This window comes from Nymphaea colorata, chromosome 3 (genome assembly GCF_008831285.2).
Source record: "Nymphaea colorata isolate Beijing-Zhang1983 chromosome 3, ASM883128v2, whole genome shotgun sequence".
Taxonomy (NCBI): Eukaryota; Viridiplantae; Streptophyta; class Magnoliopsida; order Nymphaeales; family Nymphaeaceae; genus Nymphaea; species Nymphaea colorata.
Window position 1 is genome coordinate 16816881 of NC_045140.1, and position 17630 is coordinate 16834510.

The 17630-nt window shown below is 38.7% G+C and overlaps 1 protein-coding gene across 1 annotated transcript; it reads right to left on the reverse strand.

Annotated features, from left to right (window-relative positions):
- Positions 1-168: 168 nt before the first annotated feature.
- On the reverse strand, positions 169-11140 carry LOC116251014 (uridine kinase-like protein 4). Its single transcript, XM_031625062.2, has 15 exons — positions 10941-11140; positions 9620-9796; positions 8909-9000; positions 7868-7937; positions 7475-7587; positions 6857-6953; positions 6308-6387; positions 5663-5857; positions 5411-5494; positions 5273-5333; positions 2351-2411; positions 1168-1261; positions 1016-1088; positions 765-847; positions 169-590 (listed from the first exon to the last, which is right to left on the reverse strand). Exons 2-15 carry the CDS (start codon positions 9771-9773, stop codon positions 423-425), a joined length of 1425 nt encoding a protein of 474 aa, XP_031480922.1. The 5' UTR covers positions 9774-9796; positions 10941-11140; the 3' UTR covers positions 169-422.
- Positions 11141-17630: the final 6490 nt, after the last annotated feature.

The window sequence follows — 17630 nt, forward strand, 5'->3', positions numbered from 1 at the left end:
TCTGTCCGCCTGTTTTTTGGATTTGTCAAGGTACCGCGAACTGCTCTTTGTTGACACCATCAAGAAAAGACGGACAATTTTTTTATTACGAAGATGACGGATCACAGGCAGAAATTACGGGAAGAAAGCAGAGGTTTCGAAAATGGCGAGTGAGACAGAACATGGGGATTGGGGAAAGAAATCACAAAAGCCATTATTAGAAAATTGCTTCATAACGTATGAACATCAAAGCCGCAAGGCAATAGAGTGGAAGCCTCACACACTGGCTCGTAGTTTATATATATATATAGAGAGAGAAAGAAAATTAGAGGAGAAAAATAGACGCTCGAGGAGACGACACAACTATCCCGAAGAGCAAGTAGTTACTTCCAGAATCTAGGCCTCATATAAAAAATGGCAAAAATGTGCAGATATCGGGCGTCCTATGTTTGCTGAGCATCATCATCATCATCTGTGCCAAAATATCGATCGCCAAATTCCCCCATACCAGGAACAACACGGAATTCTTCATTGAGACCGGTCTCTATCTCTGACGTCACAATCTTGATTCTCGGAAAATTCTGGCACACCACATGTACTCCTTGGGGTGCCTTCATTATTTTTCCAGGATGAACACAATTGCAAAGTGATGAGAGTCTAGAATTAGAGATAAAACGCCTAAGAGAAAATTTGGCTAGAAGATGGAAGGACAAATGCCCGCATTTTCATTTGGACGCCCGGTAGAACTACGATAAAATCTAAACGCTGACAAAGGAGCATCTTACCGAGATGAGATTGAGAAATATGATATTGCATTCTGGCACCCCTTTCTGGATTATTAGTGAGATGGCTTGGACTGCTGAATTCCCTGTAAAAAGGGAAAACAAGGGCTTCATGCCTCTAAGGAGAAGAACAGCAACTTCATGGTACTAGAAAAATAATGCACCACAATGATCACAAGACAACGCAAGTCAGACATCGATTTGTAATATATGATAGTAGTTAACCGATCCAAATCACATAGAGAAACTCAAACCTGTGCCAAGGATGGGATCTAACAGAAGAACATGTCGCTTGGAGATGTCTTCAGGTAATTTCTCATAAATCAGCTGCATGAATAAACCAAATACCAGTAAATAGATTGAAAATCAGAGGCAGGTCAAGTGTAATAATTCCCAGAACACAAACCTGTTGACCATTATCTCCTTCTCTGTGGATTAGTATCTTCCCAATCTTAATCCCTTTGCAACATGCTCGCAGTGCATTCTCCATGCTCTCCCCACTGACATATTATGTAAATGTATGCTAAATAAAAGGGATCGATCTAAAAGAGACATTCCAACACTATATGATCACGTTCAAATGACCGCTTGACTAAAATAGGAAAAATTACAGGTAGATGTGCAAGCATGAACTTAGAAATCAAAGCAAGTTTCCATTTGGTTTAAAGAAGCCTATTGTTGTGAAATTGGGGAAAGGGTGACCAGACATCACTCAAAAGTAGAATTGTAGTGAAATCATGCGATCAGATTAACTTGTGAGAAGGATCTTTTTTCTGTGTTTACAAGATTTTACATGACATTGATACGCCATTGTGTTCTCAAACTGCAGTACACATGGCAATACAATAAAATATTCATGAAATGAAACAAAGATGAATTTTTTCTGTCCAATTTACACTTGGCTTATGCAAGGGCTGGTGCTCCACTATGCTATGTCACATCGGGGCAAATAAAGCTGACTATACATTTGGTATTAGTCTTGTGCATGTTTGGGGCCAATGTCTCGCATGCTAAATGTCAGCAAGGACCATTTCTTGGTTAATGGTTCTCTCTCTCTCTCTGTTTGCCCCTTGTATGTGCATCTGCGTTCAGGGAGGAGCTCAGAGAGAAGGTACGAGAACAAAGAACGCAGTCTTGAACCTGATATAGCATGTTGTAGAATGCATTGTGAAACACAATGTAACTAATACTTATGTAGAGAAAAATACAACACACCAAAGATACAACACACCCCTAAAAAATATGTTTCAAAGGGTATGTTATATTACATAACGTAATTATGCACAAAAAAAAAAATGATACACCGGCAACAATAGTTGTTACCATACTGTAATGGGTGTAACATACAACAGACTTCTGTGTTAGACCCTCGGAACAAAAAAGATGATAAATAAGTTGCTTCTAAAAAGTAAAAGTTGCATAAGACGGCTGAATATTAAGTTTTTCACTAAAGTTTAAGGTAAGAAGCAAACTTAACGATTCAAAGAGCTACATCAAAATTAGACAAGTAATTTAGCCAATGTGAAAAAGAAAAGACGAGTGTTTCTTGGATGAAAATAACATCCAATTTTGCACAAAACAAGAAGTACCTTCTGATGACGGAGACACCACAAAGTCTTTTACAGAAATCCACTCCAGTGTACACTGAACCTGCATCAAATGGAGTGTCAGGTACTTTAGATGAAGTAAAACTTGGTTAGTAAATAAAATAGCAGCCAGTTTAATGCTAGGACATCATCCAGTGAAAAATGAATCGAGGAAAATAACAATGTGACCTCAATGCTGAATCTGACTGCAAAGAATGCACATCTATTTATTTGATATCACATCTCCCAATACAATGCAATTGCATGGAATTGAAACAGTAAGAAGGAAACCCTGAAATCTAAAAATAGTACACAAAGTGACAAGTTCAAAGGTCTTTAAGGGCCTGTTTGGGTATAGATATATGAGGTGGGGATTAGAGTTTGTCACTGTAATACCTGCAGAAGAATGCGGTGAACATAAAATGAATAAAAGGAAACACAGAATGAAGAAAGCAAAGGAAAACTGAAATTAGCGCTAAATCTTTTTAATCTCAACCAATGAATAACAAAATAACCACACGTAACTTTAAATAGGGTCAATAGGGTCCCTAAGCAAACTGGCCCAAATGGATCCGGCTCCAAATGAGTAAAAAAAAAAACCAAAGTGCTAGACGGATCCTTCATAAGAGTCAGATCCAAACTATCCTAATTCCATATACCACATTGGTTTCTTCTTCCCATTTAAGAAAATCGCTGAACAATGTGAAGAAAAAGAAACTTCACTGAGCCAAAAAGTGTTCACCACTCACCTTTTGATACACTGTGTCTCTCCCCTGCCATCTGAAACGAGTAACCTTTCTCTCCCTTTCTCTCTCTTTCACTCACACACACACACACAAACAAACACATGTAAGGAGTCTCACTCTGAGGAGCGGCTCACATTTCTTTTGCCCTAAGAGTGCCTCAAGCCCTTCCTCCTTTTCCCACTTTTTAGCAGGAGATGGATCTGCAATCCATCTCCCTTCCCCATTTTTTGGCTGAAGATGGGCTCAGCTTCCTCCCATTTGGTTGATATGGGTTTACATCGTAGCCACAAATATTGTTCTGGGATTTTATCAATGAGTTTTTTCTCAGGTATTTATCGGCAAAGTTGTTTTTTTTTTTTAAATATATCAGTTTTTCTAAAAAATAAAAATCAAAATGTTAGGTCAAAATACAAGAAATGAAAAGTTAATAAGTATTGTATTGCATTTAGGAGGTCATGTTAAATACCTAAAGCAAGAGGAAATAAAACAACAAAACAAAAGTTGAAAAAAATAAAAAACAGAAAATGAAATAAAAATAAATGAAAAAAACACGATAAAATCATGAGAAATTCATTTTTAACGTTTTTTCAATATATGTGATATTTTCCCGTTTCTTCTATTTTCTTTATTTTTTTCATTAATATCGCGATATTTTCAAAAATATTGCAATATTTGTGGCTATGGTTTACACTTGTGCCATAAGTTGTCGTTCTTGGATGCAAAGATAGCATCAATTTCCACTATTCAGTGGAAATGTCTACACCCACATCTTGCATGCCCCATGCTCGCCTTATAGCACAACCACCACCATGTCATTTTGGCACAACATTATTCCTGTAATCTCCCCCCCACCCCCCACCCAACCAAACTTATCAATTTCTTTTACTTTTTGAGATTATCTTAACAAAATCATTAACAAATTTCAATCGCTTTCAAAAATTTTTCTTATTTTTTGCATTTTAACTTTTTCTTTAATGAATTTACTTCAAAATCTCATTAAAACAAGATACAGTAAAAGAAAGTGAAAATGAGTTTTCAGCATGGCCAATATATCAAAATGCCAAGAATATTGAAACAATATGGACTTTGGTATTTGCAACATTGGTTTGCCATCAAACACCAAACAAGATGTCAGATTTAATTTCTCGTTGTTATAAGGAGATTTATACACCTTTTCCAGGTTTCAGTCAGAGATGTGATCTCCAACTATTTTTTTTGGAGTACCTTTCATGCCATACAGCCTGAAATGTTTCACCGATCAGAACATTTCAGATCCATCAAATGCTCTGCAAAGGCTATGAACTTCACATTTTAAATTCTCAAATGAGAAAGAAGTAAGACAGGCTGCTCAAGAAATCACCATGCATGACTCAACACGGTTCGAGTGGAAAGGAGGGGGTGGGGGTGGGGTGGGGTGGGGGGGTGGGGGTGACAAACGATTGCTTCTTCATGGCAGATCAGTCGTCAAAATATATCTTGTTAATTGTATATACAGGAAAATTGAATGGTAACTCTGACTTTTCAGGGTCACCCAACCATCTAACCAGTGTTGTCTGATCCATCATGATGGACGGTTAAGAACTTAAGAGAAAAATGTGATGGTCATTTTCCTCATCTAGTATTAGTTCACATTTTCCCCTTGTTTTCCCTCATCCATCCATCTACTTCAAATGAACGGCCCTGGTTAGATGACTGGATGACTTTGGATAGTCTGAGTCACCATTCACTCACTAGTCAATATACATATATATCACTATACCCATGTTTTTTCTGAAAAATGCTGCACCTTACAACTGTGTGACAAAGCGATACAGTTTGAAGAAAAGGTTTCACATGTCAGTGCAGTACAACAACCGAGGACATGATTATGATGGCAAGAGTTGTATCAACAATAAACTCATAAAACCACATGCTGCACAACAATGTTCTGGCACTTGCACTGCAAGAGAAGCGACAAAAGGTTTCTCTATTCAGAAAATATCACCACATGGAACATTTCATCTCAATAAAAAGATTCAATCACAAGATACTCACTGAAATTAATTTCCTAGACAATATTATGGCAGTATCCTATAGGATATACAAGAAATTACAGGAATGACAGGCACATATGCAATGCTCACAATTCTTAAGACTCTGAACAAATTCACGAGCAAGTAAAGGCAATGTTGCAGCTTACCTGTTGGAGTGATCACCTGCTTTTCAATAAACGGAAGATGGCCTAATCCATGTTCAACAACCTGTCCATGAGATGCACAGCTGGAATCTCACATCATTATTTGTAAATTAACCTTGCTTACTAAAGAGCCTTACTAACCAAACGGATCAAGCGATCAGCATAAAATACAAAGTCATGCTTCGTTGTCTGTGCATCACGTATTAGCGTATGCATACCACGAATCTGAAACAATTTAAGGTCACCACTATAAACAAAACCTCATATTCAGAACTGAAAGAAGAATTAAAGGACTGACAAATAAATTGTTTTGGGGGGATTTTGCACAGGATAAGGTTCAGATGGAACACCAAAATTAAAACTCCATCAGCGAAACAAAGGGAGCCATGTTACCTGAAAAGTTGAATGGATAACATACAGATTTGGATATATCTTGCACAAATCATGCTGCCCAAGTTTTGTGTGGATATGTTGCACAATCAGATCGACAGCAACATGGTTATCACCTCCACGGGGCATGATAATATCAGCATATTTCTTTGATGGCAGTATGAAGTCATCAAAAGCAGGCTTCACGAATTTTGAGTACTGCAGTAATTACAGACAAAATTGTGAATGGGATAATGAAAATAACACAAATAGAAGATAACATACACAAAAAATAAGCTTAACATGAGTTCTCTGAACCCTGATTATCTGAAAACTACTAGCAATTAGCAAATAAGAAAACAAAAACTATTAATACACTGATACTTAGGCCATAAGGTCAACACCCTAAATATCTAATGCCAATACCTAAATCAAAATTAAGCATCATTTCATATGAATCACAAACAATTGTCAGAAGCTACAGGAAAAAGGAACAATTTAGGAAGTACACAAGCATGTGCTCCACTGCTCCATACCTCTTTTGACATTACAGACAAAACTGCTATCCACTAAATTGAGTACAACATATGCTTGCTTACTTTTTTATACTCATGAGATGCAAAAGTACTTCAGAATTTACACTAAAAATTTTCAAAAGAATTTGCTAACCTGGTCTAGCACCATTCGAACATCTCTCCCTTTCTCAACAGTGTCACGTCTTATTCTCCTTGCCAATCGTATATCAGCATCTGCACTGGATATTATTCTTAAGTTCCTCTCATATTCTATATCAAAAAGCAGGAGCTAAAAATTTCACATAATTTTTTGAACAACCAAGACACTATTTTCATGGTAGGAGACTAGCTGCACTAATTTAAGCTTCAGAGTCACTTCTTCTAGGTTTCTCACCAAGAATATTAGGGAAGGAAAATGACAAGAAATCCGATAAGCTCATTTAGACAAATGAGTCCTCTCCAAGAGGACAAATTTGTGGAAGGTGGAAACATGTGTGAGTGAGAGGACATCATGCAGAAAAAGTACAGCCCTCAGCAATTCCCTGGTTATGGTTCAAGACATGAATGGATGACCACACGTCTTAGCCATGCATGATTTTGAGACCTTACTGGACCTAATTAAGATGGCCTCAAGCTGGCCAAGCACAGAATTTTAATATGTGCAAGTTGGTGTGTAGTCTGAAGAGTATAGACAAAGAAAAACCTGTATCAACGAAGATCTTCATGTTCATCAATTCTCGGACCCGAGGATCATGCAAGATTAATATGCCTTCTAAAATGATTACATCTGCGGGGTTAACCTGGAGCAATTCAAGTTCACAAATGCTACAGTCAAGAGAATTTTTAGACAATACATTGACATTTCATGGTTAAAATGATCAAACAATACCATTCCAAAGTTCATATTAAGTCCTGACAATGTTTTAAAAATTTAAAACATTATTTACCTAAAAAATGAACTGAATAAAAGTAGTCAAATAGTGTTAAGACATCTAAAACTTACAACAATCAAGTGCAGCATGTTAGAGAAGCTGGATATCGTAGATAACATAAAGAATAGCAACATGTGGGGCCTAGGACACAAATCACAATAATAAAGTAGAAAATTACAGTGAAAAATATAGAGTGCATGTTCTTCAAATCTGCAGCCAGAAACTACCAAGTACCATGGTAATTTGAGAATATAAGCCAATATAATAGTTGACATAACAGCAAGTTACTATTTGGACCACCTTGGCATATTGGTCTCAATTGATAACTCCTATTTGTTCTGGTCAGAAAGAAGAAAATAAATCCACCTAATAAGCAGTTGGAATGGTACCTTACGTGTTGGACCTGCAGAGTTTTTCCGACAATCATAGTTTGGAATATCAACTGACTCCCCATGTTTCAACTTCTCCATACAAGAAAGCAGCCTTTCAGTGTCGAAGGCATCTGATTGAAAAAAAAGAAGTCAGACAAGAAGATTAGAAGAAAATGATCACATAATGAGGGAAAATTTTCCTTTGATATCAAGTAAAATTCATCATATGATAAACATGTCCCTTTTGACTGAATTTCTTAATGCCCCGATGGATGCAAGTCCTTGGTGGAAAAGATAGAGTATAGACCCATGCATGCTAAAAGGAAAATAGTAAAGATGGTATTCACACTTCAAAATAGTCGAGTAAATAGACTATGCCCTAATGTGATGGATCATGGAGGCAATACTCACCAGGGTGATCAAAATTATACTCATGAGCATGTTCTAGCTCTTCCTCTGTCAAAGGATGATAAAAGGAATCCTACAAATAAGAGCTACCATAATTAGGAAATCTAAATAAAGTAGTCTGTCAAAGACAGATAAAGAAAACAGTGCAAAGGAAACATATGGATATAACTCAAACACTAAAGCGTATGGAACCACAACACACATCAACAAGAGAAGGATCTGTCTTCAGGGCTGCATTCACATATCCAACAATATTAGGTAAACTTTGTTTTTTTTACGCCATGCATCTGAGTGAAGGTTGAATATCAAGTTCATCAGGATTTAAATCTTTTCATGCATCTGAGGCAGTATAATCCAAACACAAAACAGTAATATATGCTGTCAAATGTACATGTGTGGTAGGTGCATAGGAAAACATAGGGAATCCATTGCGTTTCTGATGGCTCTAATACTCATGAGAAAATGTGCATCAAAAGGACTTCGCACAGATATCTTGGGGATTGATTATCAAATGAATGTGGCTGCTCAAAGAAACATGTCATCTCTTTCAAACTTATTTAAATAGTACTATTAAAATAAAATAAAATGAAAATTTGCATTCACCTGATTAATCTAATACACAATCAGTCATATGCACATGGACAAACAACTTACAAATACATGCAAGTCTCTTTTTTTTTTGGCTTACCAACATTAATATTGTTCACTACTAGGGCATGAAATCACAGAAATGAATGAAGGCGGCATGATTTCCAAACCATGTACTTCTAAATTTGGACAAGACTTAGTATTAAAATGTTTAAGAGTTATGCCCTTTCTGTAGAGCATCAAAAGGGTAGGCACAAAGCCCAAACATATACTTCTGTTGATCTGTTCACAATATTTTTCAGTGATAACGAACAAGAAGGTCAAAGTCAAGCTAGTCTTTGAAGCACACACTTTGATTATGTTGAGATATAAAACAAAGACAGAGGACTAGCCCTTGTATCAGCAGATCGATGGTAATGAAGGACAGTCACAAGATGGTATAGCATGTAACCATACTTGGCAAATGAGAACAACACGATGATCTCGAAGCTGTTCAATTATCATTTCACACACAGTGGTCTTCCCAGATGCTGTGCCACCAGCTACTCCTGCATTCAGCAACAAGTCCATACAAATTATGCTTCAACATTCTTGCTATGGCATGTCAGGCAGATAGAAACTAGAGAAAGGATTCCATAGCAGTGCCCTTAGCCAGAAGCTAAACTTGATTACTGGGATTAATTATCAAAAAGAAATATCCAGCACGTATCAACTTCATGCAAAAGCACAACAGAAATGCACCATTGGCAAGAATAATGCCAAAATGATAATAAAACCAATTACAGGAAGAAGCTTCACTTCATTATGTAGCTGAATTTGATGGGCTAATAGAAGATATGTATACAAGCTTGTTCTATTATATGGGAAATTGCACTTTTCCCTGGAAAATATAGTGTGACGTCAAAAACATGATGTCCCAGGAATCAATAGCACATACTGTATTTTTGGCATTTTCCCATTGTCTGACCATAGATTCTTCTTTGTTTATCATTAAATACGATTTGACTCCTAGAGTAGTGCATTGACTTGCACATGTTGAGCCATCACAACAGATTTATGTCAATACTTGTGTTGTTCCCTCCAGTTGATACATGCCCCTGAGTTTCTCACCATCAATGCCAAAAAGCATTGCGAATTAATTTTGATGAACAATAATAAAGTACTTACCAATTATAAATGGTTGTTTGTGCATACTCTCAGTTTTAGAGGTCGTTGGTTGCTCCTCCTGTGAATTTAATCCATTTATGCCATCTAAATGAAACCCTGAGAAATGAGGTCCCGATGATTTCTCGAGAAGCTCTACGACATCCTCAGACCCCATAAGAGTCAACAGAATCACCAAAACTAGAACAAAAAATATTATTGAATCAGCATGAGGAATGAAAACAACATTGAAAAAAACAAGTAAATTTATCTATGACAAACTCCAGTATATGATTGCTAAGTATTGATTGACAACATGATTGCGAAACAAGCTTGTTATGTTAAAGAAAATAAGCTGATTATGGGTGCGGAGGCACCCAAGCAAAATGAATCTGGGCTAAACCTGTAATGACTATTGCAAACAAATAAAAGCCTGAAACTGAATGCTGCAATTGAATCTAGATCACTAAATCAGGATGCTGCTCAGATGAACAAGGAGATCAAAGAATAACCAAGGAAGCTGAGAAATCTTCTTATAATCATATCCTTGAGAAGGCCACAATAAAAGTGATAAAAAAGCTAAAAATGGTAAAGAAAACAAAATCTTTAAAGGAGTATGCGTGCATGCACCCATTGCCAGAGCAAATCCAAGACTTTGTGCAACAATTTGTTCTATGGAGTATTCCCAGGCTTCTGAATGAACGAATAGGTTTCAAACATCAAGAAAATGCCTACTACTCCGGAATTGATCTAACAAGTACTCCGTCATTCACACCTGCGCGTGCACACACGTACACACACACAAAGTCTGTTCCAGAAGTGTCTTTTGAAAAGGTTACTCAATAAATGGCTCAATTTGAATCGCCTTCACACTAAATTTTCAGAAAAATAAAAAAGAACATTATCTGTAGCAGAAAAAAAGAGTTAACGCCTTCAAATTCAATCTGTCGCTCGCGCAAATCTCAGCATATGTTTCTGAAGAAAAACAGAGACGCCCAGACAAGAACGGCGCCACAGAGCGCAAAAAGTTGCATCAAAGTATCCAACTTCTCCAAGATATGTGGATAAGTTAGTCCATTCCTACACCAAGTTAGTCCTCCAGCCTGCCTAAAATCTTTGCCGCATCTAACATAGAGATAGACACAGAGAAGCGGGAGGGGGGAAGTGAAAAAAAAAAAATGAAAAAAACAAAAACAAACCAAAACAGCTTTTCAAATCACTAAAAATTCAATCAAGTGCCTTGAATCCATTGCAAAGACGTAAACGAGATTTTCAAGCAGACGCTGCGAGGAGACAAGAAAGGCAAAGAAGGAATGGGTAATGCGGCATCGTGGAGAAAGCAAACCTCAGAAACGTGGCTATTTTCTTCCTCTTCCTCGATCTGCTTGCCTTCTTCTCCGTAATGTTCGAGATCTCAACAGTTCGACGGAAGGAGGAGGAGGAGGAGGAGGAGGAGAAGAAGAAAGAAAGAAGAAGCAGCAGGAAGGAAAGAAGGAAGGATCGGTGCGCCAGAGGAGCTCGCGTGGCAGAGGCTCTATAGCGACTCAGCATCGGCCGCGGCATCCAGAAAACGCCCTTGCGCTTGGGAGAATTATCGAAGATGCCATTCCTTTCGGCGTCGAAAACGCCTCCGCGGGCGGAGCATCTTCCATGGCAGTTTTAGGGCTGCTCTCTGCTAAGTGTCACCACCGGGTGCAGATCTGGGTCGGGATCCAAATCCAACTTCCAGACATTCGGATCCTGCTTCGTTTCGTTCAACGGAACCGTGAGACCTAATCGTGCGTGCGTGGCCCATAAAATCACAAGCAACGATATTAGCCAACTCGTGGCTGAAAAGGGACCCGGTATCCAATGGCTTGTCGGTGCATGGAAAAGAATTAAAGTAGATCCATTGCTTCATTTGATAAGTATTTGTCTCACTTTTAGGTCAGATTCATGAGAAGATAATACCAAAGTATCATTGCTCTTAAATAGCACTTATGAGACCTATGATAGGATAAGTGATTGTTTTATATTAAAATATTATTTGTTATCAACATGCACCAATACAAGTTGAGTTGATGTGAAGCTTGTTTAAATGCTTGCCTCCATTTTTGTGTGAATGAGAGAGACTCACCGACCGACAGGGAGCAGAAACTTTCACCTAACTCTTTATTCTTTTTAATATACATCCCTTATTTTGAGAACGTTTGTGTGTGGCCCCTTTTATATATACATACATCAGTAGTGTCCCTGTGCCAACCCCTTCATTCATAAACTTTTCGTATTTTATGCCAATATGCACGTGGAAAAAAACATCGTATTTTTTTGTAAGCAAGAATGCTTTACCAGTAGTGAGAGGGGGTATTATAATTTAATGCTAATTAGAATTACAGTTTTTAAATGAGTACCACTGTAGTTTTCAATAAATTCATCAACAGATCGTTGGACCAAATTTATTGGCAATATGTTGACTCGAGAGGGGAAAAGAGGAAGAGGGGAGAGATATTTATATAAACCGGCAGGATGTGAGCACTATGTCCAAGTCCAATTATAGAAATCAATTAATACAGCTATAATTTTGTCTCACAAAAGGTAGGTTCGGCTAGAATGGCGGAAAATATTTTTCTGGGGTTTTCTTAAATTCGTGCGTTCTTCTTATTGTCATTAAAAAGAGAAAGTGCGTTACTAATTAAGCGTTTTGAATAGGTCTTTGGGTTTAAATTTGTTAATTTAGATTAATTTGATCCAATTAAACGATGGTAGCAGATTTTTCTGAAAGAAAAGAGTTGCTGTAACGGAGGGCGTGAATCAATGTTTGAGAAACTATGAAACCCCATTTTGGCTTGTTAGGAAACCAATATGAATTTTGAGAATCATAAAGAAAAAGAAGTCTAAGGTAATGTTGTTTACTACATTAAAAGATTAGCATTGTAAGATTTGGATCTTCGCGTGGTGTTTGGGTTTGGTTGGTGGTTCAAAGCATCTATGCAAGGGAATTTCTATTATTTTCTGGCCTTTCTGTCGCCATCTTATAAAAAAGGCACCCAACATTTCACTGTTGGGATTTTAGGCTCCACTGTCACTGCCACGTCAAGAACACGCATTCTAAGCTAATGGACAGGCTTGAAAGGCCTTTATAGTTTGAAAAAATCCAACAGGTTTTGCTTTGAAAGAAGCGGCATCTTGCATAATTTGGTAAAACTGACCATTCCCTACCCACGTGCTCCTGGCATGTGTAGGCCCTGAGCTTGTTTGAGATTTGAACCAAGGATTGACTGCCTACCAGTTGCTCCATATCTCGCAGATGCCAAACTTGCTAATCAAGTTTTACACGTATAATCAATAACTTGTAAGTTATCTAACCAGATCTTCCTATTCATTTATCATCATCTATTTAATATTATCCATATCTCCACAACGTCGGATCCACTTTCAGTCACTAGTGATTCAGGTAATTTCATTTCTTTTGGGAGCATTTTATATATACAAACAATCAAATATCAATTCTTTTGGGAGCATTTATATATACGAACAATCAAATATTTTGAAACAATAATATGAAATGAGCATATTTTGTGACTGCTAGTGTATGCAGCAGCCCACACCAGCTCCCATGTGCTTTATGAATTGTCTGCAAGGTTGGGTAGTAAGAGAGTCGCATTCCGGTCCATCAATTAAGGTCTTACCACCCTAATCCTAATGTTTAACACCTACAAACAGGTGATGCACCTTTTGCATGTTCACACCCGACCAGCTATGCCAAGCCTACATATCGGTGCTCTTGAAAATCTAAAACTGTAACGAGTCCTCATGTTGACCAGCTATGTAACGCCCCTTGTCGACCAGCTATGTAACGCCCCTTGTCGACCAGCTATGTAACGCCCCTTGTACGAATTAATGTCTCTCAAACCAAAATTTTTGTCTGGCATTGGTCCCCGTTTTGTATGTTTGTATTAATAGAATTAGTACCAGACACTCATCACTACCATGGTGCACTTTCTTTTGTTTTTTTGTTGAGGTTAGGCAATCAACGACTGAATTCAGGTGAGGTGAATAGAAAACGACGCAACATTGCTGGTCCAGAACAACTGCACAATTTCCTTCAACTCCAACTTCCAAAACACAAGTTGTAAGCCAGGTGGGAGGATCTGTAGCTCACTAAATGGCAGCAATATTCAGTCTCTTCTTTCAGGAGTTCACAGTGAGGTCGGTCTTCGCTGTTCCGAACGAAGAGGGTAGGAAGTGTGTGAGGGACATCATGTGTGGGCTCCCGGCTCCCTTCATTTTAGCATGTGGAAAACGGAACTAGTGCCGAATGGAACTGTGAATCAAACGGAGACTTCGTTGTCAGTGACGTCGGTCTCAAACGCTTTTACGATGCTTAAGGTGAGGCATCCACGTGACTTTGACTATAGGACCACGATTGTGTTGGACCAGCGGCTGAGCCAAAAGAGTGGGAAGCACACGATGTTCCCCCATGAGACTCAGGCCTACGGTTTGGTTCCTTAGAGATGAATGTGTTGGAGTTACGTATGGTTGAAATCAAATCTGATACAGTTGAAAAGTATTAACTTTATATCAGATTCAACTCAATTGCAGCAAATCAAAAAGAAAGAAAGAAAAAAAAAACCATGATAAACTAGTAAAAAATAAATTTAATTCTTAGTTAATTTCTTTTAAGCATATATTGACATCCAGAGTGTCCCATGAATGTACCAATAGATTGGAACAAATTCATGTAACCCTAGTTCTATAGTTCCATGAATCTTCCAAATCTTTGGGGCAAATTTATGCACCCAATGCCAACCATCAAACAAACAAACAAACAGGAGAGACAGTAAAGAGCGGCTTCATGGATTTATTTTCTCACCTTTCTTAGTAAAAAGGAACCGTTTCTATAGTCTGGAACGCCCTGGTTGAAACTATGGAATGGAACGCGATTTTCGAGGTACGTACAGCTGAGGATATCCAGATCCAGATCCAGATCCAGTGGTTCATTTAATCTGACAGTTGGATTCGTACGGCCTCCCCTGCAGCTTGCATGTTCGGCGCCGAACAAGGGGCCTCATGTTCTGTTGTGTGGGGGGAAAACATTTTCCATTTTTTGAAGAAGAATTACATATTGTAGTAATTTTTCAAATAACTGGCTTTTGATTTATTTATTTTTTCGCCTTTGCCCTTGTGGTTGTAGGAGTGTCCGTCCACCTTTCAAGTAGAAGAGCATTTCCGTAATTTCCAGCTCCTAACATGGGCTGCCTCGTATGAGGGCCCGAAAATATGACTTTGAGGTAATGTTGAATCTTTAAATGGTATGAATGTCAGTTTCTCTTTTTTTTTTTTTTGTTTAATAAGGAAAATGGTTTCTTAGTCAGCATCTATCAATCCAGTACTAAAGGAAGAAAAGAAGGACTCCAGAGAAGCAAGGCTTATCCAATTTAATCAGATTGAGACGGATCGGGCCAAGCTGGGCCCGAACCTAATAGTGCGCCCCTCTTTCCCGCGTCCAATTGGTGTCACATAAGTTCCTCTAAATAGAGGGAGAAGATTTTTTCTTTTTTCTTTTCCCCGTTTTTTCCTTCTGAAATAAAAAAACCACAGCCTCCCAAAGTTAAATTTGGGCTGGATCTTGGGTAAAACACAAAATCCGAACTAAAGATACCCTAACCGGGTCCAAAATAGATGTAATGTCTAAACTTAGAAAAAATGTTAAACTTTCCCTGTTTTGGTCTCAGACTTGGAGATTTTGTTGTAGAACAAAGCGCCGAGACTAGTCTTACTGGGCAGCCCTACTTCTGCTTATGCAACATTTGATGCAAATCGAATCAAACACGAAACTGGATGCTCGGAACATCAGTTTCTTAGACGCCGAGAAAACTTCAGTTTCTTTGACGTATTGGAATTTCTTGGTATGCACTGTCAAATTCGTGTTTGACTTTTCCAGCAAGTCAAACACGACTCTGTGTGCTCGGCAACTCAAGAAGTCTAATGTTTATTTAGGGACAGTTTGGCAACAACATTGGACAGATTCGAAAGAACACTGTGTTACAGTGTTCGATAACGCAATCATATCTAATGCTTGTATGGTAAGCCACAATGAAACCCCAACACCAGGTGAAGATCTAGAAACAGGTTTCGAGTCGGATACTAGTGAACTGGATCCAGTACGTTTGATATCCGACTTCAAGGTTCAAGTCTGTGTATGTACAATGACCTGACATTGGAAATATGAGATTATAAGCTGATCAGATCCAGCTCCAGTTTTAGATGTTCTTCGAGTCTTAGCTGATCATATCGGGTCCCGGCTGTTTGACCGGATCCAGATTGGGTATTATTCCCAATAGAAATTTGAATCTGTTCCAACTGAAGAGAAGTTAGATTAGCAACCTTTCTGGCCATGATCCGTCCGTGCCCATTCTCACGAAGCTCTGCTAGGTCATCAACAAGCTTAACTCGGTTCAACAGATCCTAGAATATTCAGTCATGTAAGGCCGATCTGATCCCAGTCAATTGTTTGATTATCCAGACCCGGTAGTGTGTGAACGGACCAGAAAACCACCCTTACTGCCATTCACTTTTGTTCTTGGGTGGAGCCAGAAATTTTTGTTTATAAGGGCATTAAATATATAAGTAAAAAAATTTTAGTTGGCCTTAGGTTTCATGGAGCTGATCCATATAATTGAACCCAAATCTAGTCATTCAGAACACTGATCCATATAATTGGACCCAAATCTAATAATTAAGAACTTGGTTTAGGAGTTGGCTCCATGGAGTGCAGCCGACACTTACCTTCAACCTTGCTTTGTAATGCGTCGACAAAGGCATCTCAGCCACAAAAGCTGTGGTTACTGCTTCCGTTGCAGAGAGATCAGATTCACGTGGATTAACGGTCGGTAGGGCCAATGAGATCAAAAAATAACCTCAGGTAGAACTGTTGGAATTTTCTCTCCATAACGCATATACAAAACCAAACGTATATACCCTAAACAGGATCATGCTCATGCTAAATTATTAAAATAAATGAAACCTTAAACTGAAGTGGAAGCGTACCTGAATCCATCTGTTCTGGTGCACGGGAAGATCGCAGCAGGGTCTTCTAGGGTACGTGCGGCGCGCTTGAGGTCTCTCTCAGATAGGGAAGAGGAAAACCCTAGAAACCAATGTTTCTAGCAACCCTTGCACGACCCCAGGGACCACTACCATTTTATAATAAGGACAATTACGGATTCCGCCCATCAAAGACTCCGTAATTACGTACTGGTATCTATACATTTCAAAATTACCTCATACCATCTAAAATGACGTAATATCTCAAAATGCAATCACTTAAGTGGAAAGACACCCATAATGTCTGAAATTCCTAATTGATATATGTCGGCCCACCAAATGATCTTACAAAAACACCTAAGATAATCCAGAAACAGGATAAAGATGATCCTCTTAACGTTTGCCTTGTCGAGCATGGTGACTTTCCCATCTCTCTTTTCTTCCCTCCCTCCCGCTTCTTCTCCTTCTTCTTCGTCGTCCTCTTCTTCTGCCTACCTCTTCTTACTTCTTTCCTTCTTCTTTTGTCGAGATTCTGTGCACGAGAGATAGTTACAGTTGAGCAGTAAGTCCCCCGAACATCCTCCCCCTCTTTAAAAGGAACGTCCAAAATAATGGTTCTGCCTCCGCCCACAAACACCATGTCAAGAACGCTTATATTAACCTCTTGTCCTGTTCAGGAGCCAGTTGAAACTGCATGTGCTTTCTCCCCAAAACACATCATAAGGGGTCAAAACCTCCTCCTCTCTCTCTCACTTTTAACGGAGGGGTCAAAACTGCATGTGTTGTCGTCCCAGCGAGAGCCATAGCCTCTCTCTTTCTTTTTTGCCCATAGGGTTCAGAGCAGTAAAATTTTCATCCCAATATCAACTTTCCAAGGCCCCTTTATCTCAGAGGGAGTGAGAGTCAGAGGAGGCTTCAAACCCCCATGGTGTGTGAGGGAGTGAAAGCGCATGCAACTTTCAATTTTGGACGCGGCATGGCTTCAAAGAGGGGGAGGATGCTGGGAGGA